The following is a 20685-nucleotide window of genomic DNA, read 5'->3' as shown; positions in this document are numbered from 1 at the left end:
CAGAAAAGATGCTTGATATGATTTCAATTTTCTTAAATTTACTGAGGCTTGATTTGTGACCCAAGATGTGATCTATCCTGGAGAATGTTCCATGCGCACTTGAGGAGAAAGTGTAATCTGCTGTTTTTGGATGGAATGTCCTATAAATATCAATTCAGTCTATCTGGTCTATTGTATCATTTAAAGCTTGTGTTTCCTTATTAATTTTCTGTCTGACTGATCTGTCCATTGGTGTGAGGTGTTAAAGTCCCCCACTATTATTTTGTTACTGTCGATATCCTCTTTTATAGCTGTTAGCAGTTGCCTTATGTATTGAGGTGCTCCTATGTTGGGTGCATATATGTCTATAATTGTTATATCTTCTTCTTGGATTGATCCCTTGATCATTATGTAGTGTCCTTCCTTGTCTCTTGTAACATTCTTTATTTTAAAGTCTATTTTATCTGATATGAGTATTGCTGCTCCAGCTTTCTTTTGATTTCCATTTGCATGGAATATCTTTTTCCATCCCCTCACTTTCAGTCTGTGTGTGTCCCTAGGTCTGAAGTGGGTCTCTTGTAGACAGCATATGTATGGGTCTTGTTTTTGTATCCATTCAGCGAGCCTGTGTCTTTTGGTTGGAGCATTTAATCTATTCACGTTTAAGGTAATTATCGATATGTATGTTCCTATTACCATTTTCTTAATTGTTTTGGGTTTGTTTTTATAGGTCCTTTTCTTCTCTTGTGTTTCCCACTTAGAGAAGTTCCTTTAGCATTTGTTGTAGAGGTGGTTTGGTGGTGCTGAATTCTCTTAGCTTTTGCTTGTCTGTAAAGCTTTTGATTTCTCCATCGAATCTGAATGAGATCCTTGCGGGGTAGAGTAATCTTGGTTTAGGTTCTTCCCTTTCATCACTTTAAATATGTCATGCCACTCCCTTCTGGCTTGTAGAGTTTCTGCTGAGAAATCAGCTGTTTACCTTATGGGAGTTCCCTTGTATGTTATTTGTCATTTTTCCCTTGCTGCTTTCAATAATTTTTCTTTGTCTTTAATTTTTGACAATTTGATTACTATGTGTCTCGGCATGTTTCTCCTTGGTTTTATCCTGTATGGGACTCTCTGTGCTTCCTGGACTTGGGTGGCTATTTCCTTTCCCATGTTAGGGAAGTTTTCGACTATAATCTCTTCAAATATTTTCTTCGGTCCTTTGTGTCTCTCTTCTCCTTCTGGGAGCCCTATAATGCGAATGTTGTTGCATTTAATGTTGTCCCAGAGGTCTCTTAGGCTGTCTTCATTTCTTTTCATTCTTTTTTCTTTATTCTGTTCCCCTGCAGCGAATTCCACCATTCTGTCTTCCAGGTCACTTACCCGTTTTTCTGCCTCAGTGATTCTGCTATTGATTCCTTCTAGTGTATTTTTCATTTCAGTTATTGTATTGTTCATCTCTGTTTGTGTGTTCTTTAATTCTTCTAAGTCTTTGTTAAACATTTCTTGCATCTTCTCGATCTTTGCCTCCATTCTTTTTCCAAGGTCCTGGATCATCTTCACTATCATTATTCTGAATTCTTTTTCTGGAAGGTTGCCTATCTGCACTTCATTTAGTTGTTTTTCTGGGGTTTTATCTTGTTCCTTCATCTGGTACATAGCCCTCTGCCTTTTCATCTTGTCTATCTTTCTGTGAATGTGGTTTTTGTTCCACAGGCTGCAGGATTGTAGTTCTTCTTGCTTCTGCTGTCTGCCCTCTGGTGGATGAGGCTAAGAGGCTTGTACAAGTTTCCTGATGGGAGGGACTGGTGGTGGGTAGAACTGGCTGTTGCTCTGGTGGGCAGAGCTCAGTAAAACTTTAATCCGCTTGTCTGCTGATGGGTGAGGCTGGGTTCCCTCCTTGTTGGTTGTTTGGCCTAAGGTGACCCAACACTGGAGCCTACCCGGGCTCTTTGGTGGGGTTAATGGTGGACTCTGGGAGGACTCACCCTGAGGAGTACTTCTCAGAACTTCTGCTGCCAGTGTCCTTGTCCTCATGGTGAGACACAACCACCCCCCGCCTCTGCAGGAGACCCAACACTAGCAGGTAGGTCTGGTTTTGTCTCCTATGGGGTCATTGCTCCTTACCCTGGGTCCCGATGCACACAGTACTTTGTGTGTGCCCTCCAAGAGTGGAGTCTCTGTTTCCCCCAGTCCTGTCGAGGTCCTGTAATCAAATCCTGCTAGCCTTCAAAGTCTGATTCTCTAGGAATTCCTCCTCCTGTTGCCAGACCCCCAGGTTGGGAAGCCTGACGTGGGACTCAGAACCTTCACTCCAGTGGGTGGACTTCTGTGGTATAAGTGTTCTCCAGTTTGTGAATCACCCAGCCAGCAGTTATGGAATTTGATTTTATTGTGATTGTGCCCCTCCTACCGTCTCACTGTAGCTTCTCCTTTGTCTTTGGGTATGGGGTATCTTTTTTGGTGAGTTCCAGTGTCTTCCTGTCGATGATTGTTCAGCAGTTAGCTGTGATTCTGGTGCTTTCACAAGAGGGAGTGAGAGCACATCTTTCTACTCCGCCATCTTAAACCAATCTCCAGAAAATGAGCTTTTTAAAGCTGAGACTTTAGAGATTTCTGGTTAATCCCCATGATTTTACAGATGATGAAATTGACACCCAGAACAGTAGTAATACAATGAAATGATTATTGATGGAATCTTCTTGCAAGACTGTGTGTTTCAACACAATATATATAATACAGCTGACTGCAACTAACCAGGCGCAATCTTTATAACTGCTTCTGATATTCCTTGGTGATTGCTCACATTTAGGAATAAAATATGAAAGAAATGCTTTGTTAGAAATAGTATCAGGTTTTCACTACATCCATTCTAGCTTCTTTATTTCTTTCAATAATTTAAAATTTTAGACATCTCTTTTTGAAACAATTTGCTTAATTTTGTATAATTTTCTTAACCACAGCATCCAAGCAATTCATGTTATGGTTACAATCTAAATTATTTAAGATATAAATGTTTATTAGAGCTACCTCATTAAGGAACTTGGTTGTAATTATTGGACAGTTCCTAGACTCCCTTACAGAAACAGAGTGCTGTTTCTTCTTGCTGTTTTTAAACTTTTCAAACGAATTCAGAACTAGCATCTAATTTCCCTTTTTGCTGTGGTATGTGATGAAACTTCAGTTGGAATTAAGAATTAAGGTAGAAGTAGCAGCAAATGTTTCAAATTCTCCCAAACTAGTCTCAGGTTATGCTAATTTCATAGTCCTGCCACTAGGGCCATGTGCTCTGACAAACTTGTGAGGATTTGTTGGTATTACAAAATATATTTGTTAAAAAATGAGGACTCTTTTTTTAATATCCGAATACACTTCCCTTGTATTATTACACGTTTCCTTTTCCCCCTAATATTTCATTATTTCTCAGTACCATTATTAGAGGGACAGAGGAGGATACATCCATTGACCATTTTGTTTCTCTGGAAGTCTGAGCAATAATACCATTTTATTTGTAAAATGGAATCATTACCCATACTTTTAAAGGGCTTTCTACTTTTAAAATGTATTCAACCGTTGCTTGCCATTTTTATAAAGACCAAAATTGAAAAAAATTTCAGGATCACAGGATGATTATAGCCACGTATGCATCACTTCAGGCAAGCTGAGCCTCTCCTTTTTAAGTAGTGCAGCCACTCATATGCCCTGTGGCAGCCTACCACTCCTCTCCACTCTCCACTTCTCCAGTGTAAAGTAGCCCTGCTACTTTCCTAAGCAGCCCCTCCTACAGAGCACCTGCCAGAGTTTAGCCTGTAAAGACTGCTGATGGTGAAGGCTCTGGCCCTAATTAGCTTCATAAAAATCTTTCTCTGCGAGCAAGGATCCCAAACACTTTGATTTCTGGAATTTGTCATTATGTTGTGTTTGAAATTCTTATCCTACAATTCCCCTTTAGTTGCAGTCCTGAAGTATATGCCTTGTCTCCTCCATGATTTCTGCCTTGAGCATTGGATCCTGCAGTGTTGAAAGACATATTATGGTTCACAACTAAAAACTCCTTTTGCTTTAAAAAACCAAAGGCTGCCTGCATGGCATCACTTTTGGGGGTTGCTAAGCTTGTATGTTTTTCTAAAAAAACATAGTTTAGACATCTAGTAGTTGTTTCTAAAAACTATTATTCACATTAAATAATAGTTTTGCTGAACAGTTCTTGAAATTCTGATAAATACTGTTAAATCAGTGTTGAACAAAATGTGCAATGCATATTAGAGAGGGGATGCATTCTTACGCAGGGACATGGGTATATATGTTATATATGCCAGTAGACAACCCACCATTCATGCCAGGACTGGAAGGATTGCTGAAGATAAACTGGTTATCCTATTATGATCATCAGTGTTGGTCTTTGCAGCCAGCATCACTTTAGGCAGTGGCTAATTATTACCCTTGCCAAAATGGACAGCATTTGTCAGTCTAAGTTAAAGACAAAGATATTCTGGGTTGATTAAGAAAGCCAGGTGTAGTAATCTCCTTTGATGTTTTAAAAACAACTGACAGAATTGTTGAGAGAGACTTCTGAAAATATTAAGGGAAATTAATTTCATCTTCTAGGTATGATGACTTATTTTGAAAGCAGTGTCTGGGACATCAGTTTGTAATCATCCATTTTCCATTCATTCATGCAATATTTGGTATGTGTCTGGTGCTGGGAATAATGCAAACAAAAATAATTCAGATAATATCCATTCACCAGGAGCTCATAGATGGGCATAATACAGTTATATCACTCAATGCAACCAGATCTGTTTTTCCAAACTTACTCGTCTTTAATAAAAGAAACAATGAAGTAAAACATCTGCAACTTACTTATTTAATTCATTCAGTGCTACTTTTTTGGAGGAAACAGTAGCAGCATTAGCATGTGGTTCTTTGAGTTGGATCAGGCTGCCCTCTGCAGACTCAGTTATTAACTAAGAACAACCTTAATTTGGGTATCAGGAGATGATGGTATGGCAACGTGCCCCCGTGACTGCAGCTCCCCTTCTTTAGAGAATTCTATCTAGAAGAGGTGATAGCCCATTAGCACACTAACAGGATCAACAAAGCAGATTAAATGAGATAGGGTGGGGTGGAAATTTGGAGGGAATGGGAATAAACTGGTCAAAACTTTCTAAGGTAACTAGGCTACTAAGGCTTGGGCAGTGGTTCACAAAATTTGCACATCAGAATCACCTGGGGAACTCGCTTATTACTGCTTTCAGAGATTGTGATTTAATTGGTCTTGGCTGAGGCTGGGGATAGGATTCTGAAAGATTCTAACATGAGAGAAGTTGGGAACCAGCTCCAGGGAGCAGGATTTTTTAAGAATCAAAGACTAATTCTATTTTGCTAAGAACCATTTGAGAATGATACACTGTCGTTGGTCACACTGAAACCCAGAGAATATTGGAGTTGAAAAGGAACTGAGATCATTAGTCCAGCAATTGTACAGGGGCAAATCTTAGGTCATTTATGGCTCCCAGATCTGTTTAGCCTGCATAATGTTCTAAAACACTTGAGAGCATTCACATAAAAATCTGGATGTTTAGTTTCTTTGAAAAATCAGATCTGACAACTCTGGACCTGCGGAGCAGCAAGAGGCCAGCACTCAGCAGTAGTGTAGTCCCTTATTCAGGCACCTGCTCTCCAGTTTGCCAGTTGGCACCAGCCTGACCCTAGTGGGCATTTGATTTGGTCCAACTGACTCTTGCCTTCTACAAAACTAAAAACTAACTTTCTGCAACTTTCACCTACTGCTCCCAGCTCTGCAGCACAAAGGAAGCTCATTCCTTCTTCTGCATGAAGGGGCTTCAACTTCTCAAAGGCAGCGTTCTTGTTTTCTCTCTGAACGTTCTCCTCCAGCTGAATACCCCTAGTTCCTTCAAGTAGTCCCTGTGTGGAACACGTTCTGGACTCCTCACTATCCTGGTCCCTTTGTCTGGATGTATATCCTCCTTAAAAAATGTGGTACCCAGAGTGAAATGCAGCATTTGCATTGAGGTCTTCTGACCATGGCTGTGACACTTCTATTGATAAAATCTGAAACACCACTAATTTTTATCAGTGTCATCACATGGCTGGTTCATGTCGAGCCTGTGTCCAACTGAAGTCCCTCCCCTAAGTCTTTTTTTATACGAAATGATAAGCCAGTTTTCTCTACCCCAAATTTATATAAGCTATTTATAATTTAAATGAAGATGCTACATTTATGAGCTGTTTAATTTCATCTTGATGGTGCCACTCTGGAACTGTTTTGAGTTGTAATTGTCTTCTATTACATCAGCAATGTTGGGTTGCTCCACTCTCAGATCTTTCTGATGCCTTCATTCAAATTGCTGATTTAAAAAATAAAGTTGAATAAGAGCCCTGTGAAATATCAAGAGGCCAAAATCACACATTCATTAATCAACAATTTGTTTAAATACCTGAATAGATGTCCATGTACTACACCATCAAGGCCATATTTTTCTTATCCATGAGGCTGTTGAGAAACCCTTTCAGGAACTGATTTATACTGTATTCCATTCATCTCACCTAGTAATGTAACAGCCCTATCTCAGGAGGAACTAGGTTAGTGCTTTCCCCAGTTTTGAAAATCAGAACACTAGAAGACAGCAGCTATTTCTTGCTGAAGGCTATCTATCTGGCTACTTTAGGGTACGCCAATCTATCCCTTTGAATCTTTACGTGATGGACGTGAAGTTGAGACCATAAAGAATTTCTACATAGGCAGAATCCAGGACTCAGGAGGTCAAGGAGACAGAAATTATGCATGTAGAACCAACAGCTTGTCAACATTTAAGAAACCTGAGACAGAGCCTGTTAAGAAGCAAATGACAGACAATTCTTTCTCTACATTAAATCCGATTTTCAACACAAAAAGTAATGGATTTAAAAAGGAACCTTCAGCATAACCATACTTAATGACTTTCTTGATTCAGTGACCGTCCCAAAAACAGGCAAACAATTTATATAACTTGACCAATTCGGAAACCACTTGGTATGCCAAGGTAATCCTCTCAGAAAAGCTCAAGTTCTTGTGTTCTCTGATAATCTCTCAAAAGCACAGTTTCAGTCCTAGGAAGCTGATCCTTGAGAATTATTTTGGGACTCTTCTGAGTTCATTCATGAGCCAAAGGGCAACACTGAGCACAGCCAGGGAGCCCGACTGGTGAGTGGCAGCCAAAGGAGTTGGGACGTACATCAGCAGAGTGCTAATGCCCAAGCCCACCTGTTACAAAGGAAAGAAAGCAGTAAGCCAAGTAGGAACCACATATTCAGAGCTGAAATGACTGGCATGGATAACCAGATACACAAATCCTCCACATTCTCCCATCAGAACATTAAAAACTATATTGTTAAATTTCACAAGTAGACTTACAACAAAGGAAATTCAAACAAATTAGATAAACCTAAAATTCCCTTTAATTATCCTTCATCTAGCCCAGTTCTCCTCCCCAAAGGTAGCCACTGTTATCAGTTTCTACACACCTATACTTTTGTATACATGTTTATAGAAAAACAGCTTGGTGCTTTTAAAAAAATATATTGTTCTGTCACTTGCTTTTTTTCACTTAATGTATGTCTTGAGATCTTATTATTTTAAACTACACTACAGTATTCCACAGTATGGATATACCATAGATGTTTATTTAGGCTGTTTCCAATTTTTCACTATCATAGTAATTCCACAATGAATTTCCTTGGACAGGGCAGGCATTAATAAGTTAATATGCTTGATGAAAGGATTAAACATTTAACACTTCAAAAGATATTGCCAAACGCCCACTAAAAAGAGCTGTACCAACTCATGCTCTCGCTAAGAATATACAAAGGTATCCATTTTCCTATACCCATGCCAATATCTGCTTACCTTTTTTTTTTTTTCATTTTTTTCCAATCTGACAGGTACAAAATGGCACACATTGCTTTAATTTGTTCCTCTCTGATCATAGGTGAGGCTAAACAGCTTTTCATATTTATTGGCCATTCATCATTCCTCTTGTGAGAATTGTGTATTAATATCCTTTACTTATTTTATTTTCTGGTTGTTAACCTTTTAGTCTACTATAAATATTGAAAATATTTTCTCCTAGCCTGTCACCTTTCTTTTTAAATTTTGTTTTGGGGACACCTTCAGAACAAAAAGAAGTGGTTTATACCTGTGTGTATGCCAAAGCTAGCAGAGTCACTGCTGCTATCTTGGTCCTTCGAGGAAGGGGAATTCTCCGGGAGAGGAAGTAGAGTGCTGTAATGGCAGCAACTGAAGTGATTCCCTGCAGGGTGGAAAGAGTCTCATCAAGTGCCAGGAAGAAATGTCCCACCCTCCTGGTTTCTGCTCACCTTATAGGTAACTCCTCCAGATCCACTGAATAACCACTAAGCACTTTCCCCTCCCAGGCAGAGAACCACCTGATTACTCCTCCTCAGCTTCTTCCATGCTCCTCTTCTGTTTGCCACTTCAATGCCAACCAGGCATGGCTCCACCTAAAGTTTCTGCACGTACCACTTTATACACACTTACTCTCAGCAATCTTATCCACCTTCCAATGTGGGTGTCCCCCAGGTGTGGCCCTCAGTTTTTAAATTATTCTTTTCATCCTTATCCCTAATTTTATCTCTACTCCAATCCTGTATTTTTAAAACAGGGCTAACACCAGCACATGAGGGTTATTGTTTCCCTGGGCTGTGACTAGAGGAGGTGGTGGTGCTGCCAGCTAGGGCTGAAAATGATCTGAAGTCTCCTTTTCATTTCCACCTCTTCAGAAAGAGAGTCTGCAGCTGGCAGGAGGGTTTCCATCCCCCTTCCATGATGTCAAGCAGAATGTTCTTCTATCATTTTCTATACCAATTGCATTTCTTTTCCTTTTCAGAGCTGTCCACGATGACAGTTTCAACCAGACTTGACTTATTCCAAAATGCTGTGTGGCAGTGGGGACTGAGCCCACACAAGGTAACTTGCCCAAGCTCCAGCATCCCATCTGGATATGAGGCCCCTGGGCCTCTCTCTGGGTGCACTACTACCATCTCACATTCAACGTACCTCAGTCTGATGACATCCTCTGTCTCTAGCTCAACACTCATTCCAATAGTCCCATTTCTGCTGGTGTGTTTTAAACATGCCACAGAAGAAACTCTGGGATCTCCTTTGATCCTTCTTTACCTTTATTCCTGCAGCCAGTCTTCTATTCCCTACAACCTCTCTCAGATTCACCATTCTTCTCAAGTCCCAGTCCCACCATTAAGCCCTGAACCCCATCACTCTCACGGCATTACTACAATAGCACTACTGCTTCTCCCGGGTCTCCTTGCTGCTGATCTTTCCCTGCTCCAATTTATCGTGCCCAGGCCACCAAGCTGATCTTATAGCAGGCCCTTAATAAATATTAGCTTAAATAAAATGAGTATTTATGATGCTCTTAGCTCCTTGGGGTCTTGGTTCAGCCCTGACAGCTGTGTGTTCAGCAACCACTGTCTTTGTACTCTCTTCTCTACTCAGCCTCATTTTTGCTAAAATGACTCTCCAATGCATGTGCAGGATTGAGGGGAGTTATCATTTGCCAGATGACAAAAGGCATATTTGAACTTTTAGAAGGTGGCAGTATCCTGAAAGTCAGAATTTGGCTAGAGGGGTGTGGGTAATTAAGACAAAAACGTCACATCAGAAAACTGGTACTAAATTTCTTCTAAAAAGAAAAGGAAATCTAATTCCCACTCTACCATCTCAGTGTTGCCATCAGTGCTTCAGACACCGCAGAGCCTGTAAGAGGCTCCCTGTGCTTAGTAGCCAGTAACCACCAGCCAGACTTACCAGAATCCGGTGATCAAACTGCACCATGGTGGGATTCTCGAAAACATTCCTCAGGAGAGGGGAGAAGGTAAAGAGATCCTCTGGGATCCAAGATTCTCCCATCTTGGGGAAGGAGTTGTAAACAAGCCCAGCATCCAGCCCTGCCACAAAAGCCCCTGTATTCCAAGGTAAAAAGTATTTATTAAAATGAAAGAAAGAAGAGATCAAATACTAGTTCTGACATAGAAAATGTCTATTATCCCAGAGTTAGACAAAAGGAATAGTCAGAATAGAAAGATCAATAGCACAGGTTCTCAAACAGGGAATATATATCACAGTCACCATGGAAACTTAAAAAAAAACCCAAAAAAACCCTGCATCCCTACCTATTCCCACCCCAAGATGCTGGCATGCCTCCCCTAGAGGGTTAGACTAGAAGCTCTAGAGGAGGCATATTAGTTTAGAAAAGTTCCCTTAGTGATTGTGATGTCCTGCTTACCTCCCCAACTGAGAACTACTCATCTATTCTGGAACTAGTTAATTTACTCCTTCACTTCCTCAAGTCTCCACTCAAATGTCACCTTATCAAAGAGATCTCCCCAGTTATCCTATACTGCATAAGATAGCACTCCCCCACCCCACCTCTATCCCCTTATCTTGCTTTATTTTTCTTCGAAGCACCAAACATTATCTGACATGTTATGTTTTGTTGTTTATTATCTGTCTTCCTCAAGTGCTCAAAAAAATCTTATAAACTAAATCCTGGGTAAACACACAAAGAAGGTATCCATGAATTTAATGGATGACTGATCCATTATTTATGATCAAAGATTCAGGTATGTTAAATCACATTCCTTATTTTTATAAATGGCATTTATAAAGTCAAAATTCATGTTCTTCCACCAAAAAAAGGGGAGGAGGTTTGGGTGGATCACTGGTTTGATGGTTTTATTTAGAGCTGTGCTGTCCAATCAAACTTTCTAAGATGATGGAAATGTTCTATATCTGTCATCCATCCAATACAATGGCTGCTAGCCACCCACATGTGGCTACTGAGCACTTGAAATGTGGCTAATGTGAATGAGAAAGTAAACTTTAAATTTTATTTACTTTTAAGTAACTTAAGTTTAAATAGTCACATGAGACTACTGATAATTGTATAGGGCAGTTCCAGAGTAAGAGAGGTAGAGGTGTGATTTAAAGAATGATAAAGATCTGTGTTAGTCTCTTTGCCCCAGTAAACTCCCCACCTAAGGCCATCTTTGAGGACAGGCTTTTGTCTGACCCATCTTGGTGTAGTGTAATAGTAACAATAATGTCGGGACTTCCCTGGTGGCGCAGTGGTTAAGAATCTGCCTGCCAATGCAGGGGACATGGGTTCGATCCCTGCTCCAGGAAGATCCCACATGCTGCAGAGCAACTAAGCCCATGAGCCACAACTACTGAAGCCCACGCGCCTTACAGCCTGCGCACCGCAACTACTGAAGCCCGCGCGCTCTAGGGCCCACGTGCTGCAACTACTGAAGCCCGCATTCCTAGAGCCTATGCTCTGCAACAAGAGAAGCCACTGCAATAAGAAGCCCACGCATCGCAACGAAGAGTAGCCCCTGCTCGCCGCAACTAGAGAAAGCCCACACACAGCAACAGAGACCCAACGCAACCAAAAATAATAATAAGAAGAATAATGTTTATATAATAACAACAGCTAACACTTACATAGCCTTTGCTACATGTGAGGTGCTAAGCACTTCACATATATTACTCAAACTATTATCATCTTCCCCATTTTATAGATGAGGTCATGAGGCCCAGAGAGGTTACATAGCTTGTCCAAGGTCATGTAGTTCACAAGTGGTAAAGCCAGGATATGAACCTAGACAGTCTGGATCCAGGTAGATACTCAATATTTTTGTTCAACTAACTGGAAAGCAGGATTTGGGGAAGGGAGGAAGGAATAAAAAGCAAGAGGATGAAGATGGTGGTATATGATAGAGGCAGGTATGAAAAGGAAATATGAAGATACAGGAGGAAAGCATTAGGCAAGAAATACCACCTGAATGTGGAATGAAGCTAGGCCATCTTTGATAAGAAGAGTCCTACCTGAGAGAGCCGTAAGGAACACCAGGCCTGCAGTTCCATGAGCAAATCGTCTCAACCTCAGGAGTTGACGCGTTTCAGGCAACTAAATAAGAAAAGAAAATCGCACAGATAAACTGACTGCAGGAACTATGAAAGGCAGCAAAGATCTCCAAGGCCAAACCCCAGAGACAATCTGAGTTCAGATCTTCTCTGAGCCCTAGACTAGGTTAAGTACTCCCAGCAGATATTCTATTTTATTCTATCTAAATTTTATTAAATTTATACATTTACTATTTGTCTTCCCTGCTATCTTGTAAGTTTTGTGAAGGCAGGAACTGCCATCTGACTTGCTTATTATAGTAATCCTAGCCCAGTAGTTGGCATATAGGTATTCAATATATATCTGTTCAGTAACTGAATGATTTGCATTGTTCACTGGAAAATACTTCACCATGGTTAAAGTGATGTGACTTAAGGTACAGAACTGGATTTTCATGCTGTGTGTAATAATTCATGTTTAGCAAATATAATCAGAATCAAAACTGCATAAAATGCCTAGAGTGGAGATTCTTGCATTTAGTGTTTTGGGTAAAGCCAAAATTTGTTTTTATTTTTACTGTAGCCAACTTGTAATAATAATCAGTTAATCAACAAATATTTAGTAAGAACTTTATACACAGATAACCATAAAGATACAAAGGAAAGTCAGAGTGCTGCCCTCAAATGATTTACAATCTAGTATGTGAAGAGTTAGGCATCATTACTAAGATTTTGTAGGACAGTATATCAGCACTGTCCATTGGAATTTTCTGTGATGATGGAAATGTTCTATTATCTGTGCTGTCCAATATGTGGCTAATGAGGATCTAAAATGAGGCTAGAGCAACTGAAAATTTTTTAAAAAGTTAATTTTATTTAAAGTTTAAGTCGATAACAAGTTTGTTTATATAAAGTTAATTTTATTTAATTTTAATTAGAATTTAAATAGCCACATGTGGCTAGTAGCTACTGTGCTGGACAGCACAGTTCTATGTGGTTGACTAGCATTTCAAATCCTTTCTGTAATTAGTGCAGAATATAAATAAACAAAAAGAGAAAAACAATTAATAATTAAAAAGTCATTGGTAACCTTTAAGAGTACCATTCGGTAGAGAGTATTTAGAAGAGTGTGGGCATGTGTATAAGTGTGGAGGTGAATGTGTGGCTGGGTATATATAGGGGTGGGTGGGGAAGCCAGATGACAAGAATTGGAAAACAAGAATGGGTTGTCAGGATGTACAGCTACAGATGTAGTCAATTCATTTTAGAAGTCTGGCTTTGAAAGTAAGAAGAACAGGAACTACTCAGGTGTGGATTATCTGCCATACCAATGTTTCAGCCCCACCTGGCTTCCCTGTGGGATGACTGCCAAGTCAACATCTCCTGTCCTTATTGGGATCCAGACCGCTGGCTCCAAGTACCTACTGGATGATTCTATTTAAAAGTCCTACTATCATCCTAAACTTCACTCCATGAACAGGTTATCCAGGCCAACCATGACTTTAATACCTAAAATAATACTCATTTTAAAAATACCTAGTGTTTTCCTTTAATCAGCATACAGAGAAAATACTTTTAAGCAAGATCACTACGGTTTACTATTTTGTTAGATTTGCTGAATTGTAGGGCCCCCACATAAAGAACAAACAACTCAACGTCGCTCTTGTACACAACTAAAGGTCCACAAATAGCTCTTGTTCTGGTCTTCCTCACCTCTCCATCCATCATCCCTCTGGGAGTCAGAAGTAAAGTGGTTGGGGTATCTCTTGTTGTTGGTACTCTTTCCTTCTTTTTCTAAAATTCATCTTTTCATCTTTCTTGATAGGCAATGCTGACAAAATATTTGGCACCTATACTAATTCTCTTTTGAATAAGCTGCTCCAGCCCAAAAGAATAATTGCAGTTTTTACTTTGCCATCCCAAAGCTATCCAGAGTTCCAAAGTTCAATGTTTCTCTAAACTTTGGTTATATCTAGCTTCTGGTAAAACTGATAGGTGTTACTAAGGCAATGCATGCATTTTGACAAATAACTTCCCATTAGTACCAGAATTTCCATTTCTCTGACCCTGTCAGCATCTGTACAGATGTGATAAACAATACAGACTGACTTCACCTTGTGCTGAGGTAGCAGCAGTGAGAGTGAGGTCCACAAGCTGGCACAATAAAGCACAAGGGCCGATCCCAGGTGGGCAGCGAGGCGGTAATGACTGACCCGAGGGATGTCATGGGAATCTGGTTTCTCTTCTAAGCCACTTTTCACCATATACCATCCCAACAGGCCCTGCAACCAAAAAGAGAAGAGGCAAACAAAACAAGGTTGAAGCTGTTTATTCAACTTTACTCTCTGAGAAAGTGAGTACTCCTACCTAACTCTTCCTTTCCATACCCTCCCATATCCCCAGTATTCCAGGAATCGAGACCTACCCAATTTCCACATACAGCACCAAAAATACTTCACCACTGTTTAGAATAACATTTTATTGAAGTAGAAGCCAAATATAGAAAAGTACACAAAAGTGTATTTGGGCAAAAGCTTACAAATACTTGGCATAATTTAACATTATGTAAACCAGTGAAATATGAAAGTAAAAAGACAGCTGATTTTACAAAAACTAGATGCTTTGGAGAAACCTGACAAAGATAACTGCTTAAAAACAATTACTGTCATGTTAGGTGGAAAAAGACAATTATAAAGGTTTGGGGGGAAGTCATAAAAATCTATAAGGCTGGGCTTCCCTGGTGGTGCAGTGGTTGAGAATCCGCCTGCTAATGCAGGGGACACGGGTTCGAGCCCTGGTCTGGAAGGATCCCACATGCCGCGGAGCAACTGGGCCCGTGAGCCACAACCACTGAGCCTGCGCATCTGGAGCCTGTGCTCCTCAATGAGAGGCCGCGACAGTGAGAGGCCCGCACCGCGATGAAGAGTGGCCCTGGCTCGCCGCAACTGGAGAAAGCCCTCGCACAGAAACGAAGACCCAACACAGCCAAAAATAAATAAATAAATAAATAAATAAATTTATTAAAAAAAAAAAATCTATAAGGCTTTTCAGGCAAATTGGTTTGCAAGTGTCTAAATTTCTACTCCCCTTTTAAAAAAATGGTAATGAAAGTACATGTTTAAGTTGAAAAGTTTAAGGTATGTATTATTATTCTATGATTCCCTGTTTTAACTGACTTTTTCAAGTAACCAAACAACTGTCAGTTCTAGTCATATCAGATAAGGTACCCTTTCACCCCGACCCTCCCCAGCCAATAGAATAATCATGTTAAAGAGGTGGGAGAATCCCACCTTTTCTAAATATATACTCCTCAGGAAGTGTTTTTGGGTATTTCTTTCCCCCTTCACGACTACCCTAGATGTTCTAATTATCGTGATTTCATCTGCACAGGACACTGGAAGATGAGGGAGTATACAGTGTGATTTGCCAGCCCTCACTTTCCTCCTCCCATAATCCTATCTTGCCATCTTCAAATTTTTGCCTCCCTGGAAGTCTATCTTAAGTGGGTTTTATTTTTCTTTTTAATTCTGAAACAAACTTTCACTTTGTTTCACCAATCCGCCCTTGTTTCTATTAGATTTTTATTAATGTCTAACTGTTTATTATCTTTTTTCTATCGCCTCTATTTTGTCTCTTCCATCTCCCTCCTTAATTCCTTTTCATTGGTTCGTATTCTTACCACTTTGAGTTAAATCAACCAATTAGCTTCCTCCTGATCAAATTTTGGTATTTCTTTGATGCTCTGAGACTCTCCCTTAGGGCCTGTATACCTTGACCCAAATACTCACATGTGTCTTCTCTAACACTCCTTTCCTTGGCTCTCAGGCTTCCCTAACCCCTGAACTGTGGGAGTCATTCAAAGCTCTTTTCCTTAAGAAAAGAGAGAAGTTCAACTTATATAATTTTAATCACCATTTATACTTTCAGCTCTCAGCTACATCTGTATTCTAAGATTCTTCATCCCACAGAATGTTTCTCTCTTCTGGAATTTCCCTATTTGCTTCTATAGCCATTCTAGCATAGGGATCCCACTTCCCCTTAGAGCAGGCAAGTTAGAAAAAGGGAGGATACAAGAACCCAGGAAGAGAGCCATGATGGAAAAGAAACTCTAATTCTTGTGACATAAAAACATATTTACTGAGTGCTTACTGATTCCAGGCACTACTCTAAGTACTTTACATGCATGATCTCACTGAATATTCACAGAACCTAAGCGGTAGGTTCTATGATTATCCCCATTTACAGGTAAGGAAAGCACAGCCTACAGAGGTTAGACAACATGCCCTACTAAGTGACAGAGCTGGGCCTTGAAACCAGGCCTGTGACACTAAAATCCATGCTCTTACCCACTTTGTTACACTGTTTCAAAGATTACTTCATTAAAAACAATGCCAACTTGGAGGCTCCTGAGAACATCTCTGGTTCCCCAAACTTGAGTAAATCTCACCTGGAAGCAAACTAAACCACAGAGGGCAAGAACACGTCCTTTCAGGCCATGGGTGAGCCAGCCCTTTCTCCAAAAGTAGACAGCAGGCAGGATGTATGCGAGGCCTACAAGGCGACCCCACATTCGGTGTGAGTACTCCATGTACCAGATGAACTTGAATTCTGCCAACGTCATATCATGATTCAAGCTGGGTGAAAAGGGACGTCAAAAATAAGAAAGAGAAAAAAGTTCATCTAATTTTTATTTCCTGATAGAATGCAGGAACATTCTTGGTTTTAAAGCTTGACTGGTCTGCCCTCTTCCTCATCGGCCACCTCAGAATCACTTTGGAATTGGAGGTTTCTAGAGTAGGGAGCTCGCTAAACATAACTGAACCAAATATCGAAAAATAATGGAACCTAAACATTCTGAAATGCTTAAATAAGCAAAAGATTGCGTGGGCCTACTGGGAAGTTTACCCGATTTTCTATAATACTTACATTTTAAATTCTGGAAACTGCTGATATTTTTGGAATTCTGCTTCCCATTCTTCTTGGCTTGTAGGTGGCTTCATCTCCTTTATTAAATGCCAATCTACCATTGAGAGGCCAGACTCTGTCAACCTTAAGATAGGAAAGAAATTGGAGTGTATTAAATTTGAGTGTGTATATGTATGTGCACCACACTGGATTATTCATAAATGGTTTACAGCAGCAAGTGGATCTAAACTTGACCCCTATAAAGGTAAACACATCGTTTCATCGTTTCTTCTTTCGACAACTTGCTCTCTTCTCACTGCTTAGAATTTTGTCAGAAGGAGCTGCTATCAGGTACAAATTTCTTTACTCCTTGTTCTATTTCATTAAACTCTCCTTACTTCTTTCACTAGCATTCCTTGACAGATAAAACCAACCCTTAGACGAAAGAAATGTGTCCTAAATGCATAACCAATATTATTTTATTATTTTAATTAATTAATTAATTTTTTGGCTGCATTGGGTCTTCGTTGCTACACACGGGCTTTCTCTAGTTGCGGCGAGCGGGGGCTATTCTTGGTTGCGGTGCGCGGGCTTGTCATTGCGGTGGCTTCTCTTGTTGCGGAGCACGGGCTCTAGGCACGCAAGCTTAGTAGTTGTGGCATGCGGGCTCAGTAGTCGTGGCTTGCGGGCTCTAGAGTGCAGGCTCAGTGGTTGTGGCGCACGGGCTTAGTTGCTCCGCGGCATGTGGGATCTTCCTGGACCAGGGCTCAAACCCGTGCCCCCTGCACTGGCAGGCAGATTCTTAATCACTGCACCACCAGGGAAGCCTCAACCAATATCATTTACACAGGGAGAAGAGACTGCTACAGATATAAATCGGTTTAGGTTATTGAGTGAATTTAAAGACAATACAACTCAAATTTGTTGCAGTTTCCCATAACAGCCTATATAACACATAGGTATTTTGAAATAAGGGCACAGGGAATGTGGAGAGAATTTGAGGAGCACATACTTTATTAACACTATAAAGTATTTTCACCAAAAGGGGTCAGGGCTCCAAAAGTAAAAAAGCTGATTTCTGGTCTGAGGCAGGAAATGTACAAGACAAGCCTGGAACATCTTATCCAGAAAGCAAGGAATCAAAGGTTACTAGGGTCCTGTCAAAAAGACTCTGGAGCCAGTCTGAAGAGGTTCCCACTGACTAAAGATGGGACAATTTGGGCAAATCTCAGTACAATGGATTGAAACATATCAAATATATTTAAAACTAGGAGCTCCTAATACTTAAAAACTCACTTTATTGGTCACCTTTGGAGAGTGCTTGGGAACCAATTTCTTATTTTGAAAATTGGTAAATAAAAGGAAAGGAATCAAGTGTTTATCTTGCCTTTCCTAACACATTGTACCTTAGGATAACCAAACTGATGATGAGAGAAAGTTTCTCTTTATAGTTGAGCTAATAAAATACCTATTACAATTTTGCAACTCTAGTGAAATAATGGATTTAGGCAATGATCATCAATGGCTGTTGACATCTCTAATAGACACCAGATATTTATGAATGTTCTAATCACCTATGAAGTATTTTGCCCCCTGCCCCCCAACCTGAATCTGATCAAGCAACAAGTGGTTTACAGGAAATACAGGGGACAATGGAACATATTAAACAACGTAAGTATGCAATCAGCAAAATCTAGACTGTGAGAAACTCCAAAAGGACAAATGACTTGGGTTTCTTCAACAACAAAAAAACTGCAAAGGGGGTGGGAGAGGTGGAGGGAGTAGAATCCAAATCTACAAAATCTCTTTATAGATTTAAAGAGACCTAAGAGGCATGCATAGGAACCAACTGAGAGGTATGGAACTTATCTGCACTTAATTCAAACAAACTGTACAAAAATTTTTGTGACAAATTTGAACTCTGATTGTAGGGGGAAATATACACAAACAATGTACAGCTAAGAGGTAAAACCTGAACCAGTCTTTATAAAGGGCTTCTACTAGTAAAACCCTAAACTGTTCTAGGGCTGGGCAAGCCATCAGACCTGTTCCCTCTGTAGGCCTCAGTTTCTGCATACGTAAAATGAGGGAGCTAGATTAAATGATTTCTAAGGTCCCTTCCCCCTCCATCATCCTGCACTTTAATGATGACTCAAATAGCTGACTCACTATGAACAAACTACTCACCTAGTTACTCCACCAAGAATAACTGCTCCAGCCACTGTTCCACTGCAGACCAGGAGCCATCGGCCCACCACCCGCTCAGCAGCCTTTGAAGGATGGGACACTGTACCCCTTCCAGGTTGCAAAGCTACTTCAGAGATGGTGCTGTATTGCCCTGGCCTCAAGGGGCGCCTGATCCCACAGCTGCAACCACACTAAGGATCAAGACAGACAAATTACAACTGGAGAAAGAGGGAAAGGCTTCACTCCACTGCTACTCACACTCAATCTCTGTCTGGTGTGGAGTACCCTGAATGGCCCCATTTCCACTGCCACTGCCCTGGTAAATCATCATCTCTTATCTGGACTACATCCACCCCCAACTGCCTCCAATCCATCCCCACACCACCTGAACCTTCTGGTCTCTGCATATTTCCCCCAGACTTAACTCTACACCTAAATACGGATTATTTTCTTTCTCCTATGGGTCTTTAAATATGATTTTTCTCTGACCGGGGCACTACTGGTCCCCTGACTGATAATATCTACTGCAGATCTCAGCTTAGATGTCACCTCCCCTAGGAAGTATTCCCAGACTCCCTCACATCTGCAACAGGTCACTCTCCCAGCACACTATACCTCTCCATCACACACTGTAATGTACCATTCAGTACACAGAGGTTTGTCTCCATCTCCCACTAAGCTATGAGCTGTGGGACAGCAATGTCTAGTCAGTCTGGCTCTTTCCCTCTTGCAAACTTCGTTTCAAACACAGTTCCCTTACATAACAAGACCTTAATAAAGATTTGACAAATCAGTTACAAATGAATGAACTGTGACTTCCTCTAAGGCAGGAAACTTTTGGCATTTTATCTTTTGCTTCCCAGTTCCTAACACATATTAATCACGCAATAATTATTAGTTCAGCGAATAGACGCCCTCTCCTGACTCTATCCCTAAGAGTCCAAACACCCATGTTTTCCCTATCCTGCTTCTAATTAACTAAGTAACTTTAGACAAGTTAAGCCTCAATTTACTTTTCTCTGTAGAATGGGGTTATAGTCCCTAACCTGACTACCCGGGAGCTTTGAGCAAAAATCAAATATATGGGTAAAAATCACTGAGCTTTTACTATGTGCTAAGCCTCTATGTATATTAAATTATTTAATACAACAACCCTTATGAAGTAGGTGCTATTATCCCCATTTTGCAGATGAATAAATTGAGGCACAGAAAGGTTACCCAACTTGGCTAATAGCCCACAGCTACTAAGTGGTAAGTCCGGATCCGAACTCAGGGGCCCTAGACATAAGTAAATGCGTCGTGAACTCCAAGGAGCTACGGAAACGTGACGTGTGAGAATCTATTATCTCTGTCCTGGCCCTTTCACCCCATGCCAGCTTCCGCGACTCAGTCCGCTGCTGTGCGGTACCTGTGTTCTAGGCGCCGCCCCAGGAATCAAGAGCCGGAGACACGGGCTCCCCATCACTGCCTTCAAGGGCGGAAAGAGTAATCGCTGCATACTATGAACAGTGCACAACTGCCACCTCCACACTCCTGCACTCCCTGGTCTCCTTTCTCCGCCACCGACTGGAGAAGCACTACCGGGTCACGCAGAACGAGCCCCTCCTCTTCAAAAGGCCAGGGCGAGCAGTGACTGCGCCTGCGCTAGCTCCTGGGCTTTCGCGGGGGCTGCTGGGGCGTGGAAA

At 40.8% G+C, this 20685-nt stretch overlaps 2 protein-coding genes across 2 annotated transcripts in view; one reads left to right on the top strand and one right to left on the bottom strand.

The window, feature by feature from the left end:
* ENTPD7 (ectonucleoside triphosphate diphosphohydrolase 7) overlaps positions 1-9369 on the top strand; it is a 61635-nt gene extending 52266 nt beyond the window's left edge. The window contains exon 14 of the transcript XR_009703024.1: positions 8874-9369. The gene's annotated coding sequence lies outside the window, so the exon portion shown is untranslated. The remainder of the gene's footprint in view (positions 1-8873) is intronic.
* On the bottom strand, positions 6882-20575 carry LOC133102835 (cytochrome c oxidase assembly protein COX15 homolog). Its single transcript, XM_061207946.1, has 9 exons — positions 20409-20575; positions 19001-19191; positions 16835-16957; positions 16356-16542; positions 14023-14190; positions 11891-11972; positions 9812-9966; positions 8163-8276; positions 6882-7231 (listed from the first exon to the last, which is right to left on the bottom strand). The coding sequence occupies exons 1-9, from the start codon at positions 20496-20498 to the stop codon at positions 7100-7102; spliced, it is 1242 nt and encodes a 413-aa protein (XP_061063929.1). The 5' UTR covers positions 20499-20575; the 3' UTR covers positions 6882-7099.
* Between the last annotated feature and the right edge of the window lie 110 nt (positions 20576-20685).

This window comes from Eubalaena glacialis, chromosome 1 (genome assembly GCF_028564815.1).
Source record: "Eubalaena glacialis isolate mEubGla1 chromosome 1, mEubGla1.1.hap2.+ XY, whole genome shotgun sequence".
Lineage (NCBI taxonomy): Eukaryota > Metazoa > Chordata > Mammalia > Artiodactyla > Balaenidae > Eubalaena > Eubalaena glacialis.
Note: the sequence above shows the minus strand (reverse complement) of the source record. Positions and strands in the feature narration are given on the sequence as shown.

What these genes read in the sequence shown, in the direction of transcription:
- LOC133102835 (XM_061207946.1), bottom strand. Translation starts at nt 20,498, where the DNA reads ATGCAGCGATTACTCTTTCCGCCCTTGAAGGCAGTGATGGGGAGCCCG. An exon ending in GGGCGGCGCCTAGAACACAG is followed by an intron (nt 19,192 to 20,408) that starts GTACCGCACAGC and finishes CTTGATCCTTAG; the next exon opens with TGTGGTTGCAGCTGTGGGAT. An exon ending in ATTCTTGGTGGAGTAACTAG is followed by an intron (nt 16,958 to 19,000) that starts GTGAGTAGTTTG and finishes TCCTATCTTAAG; the next exon opens with GTTGACAGAGTCTGGCCTCT.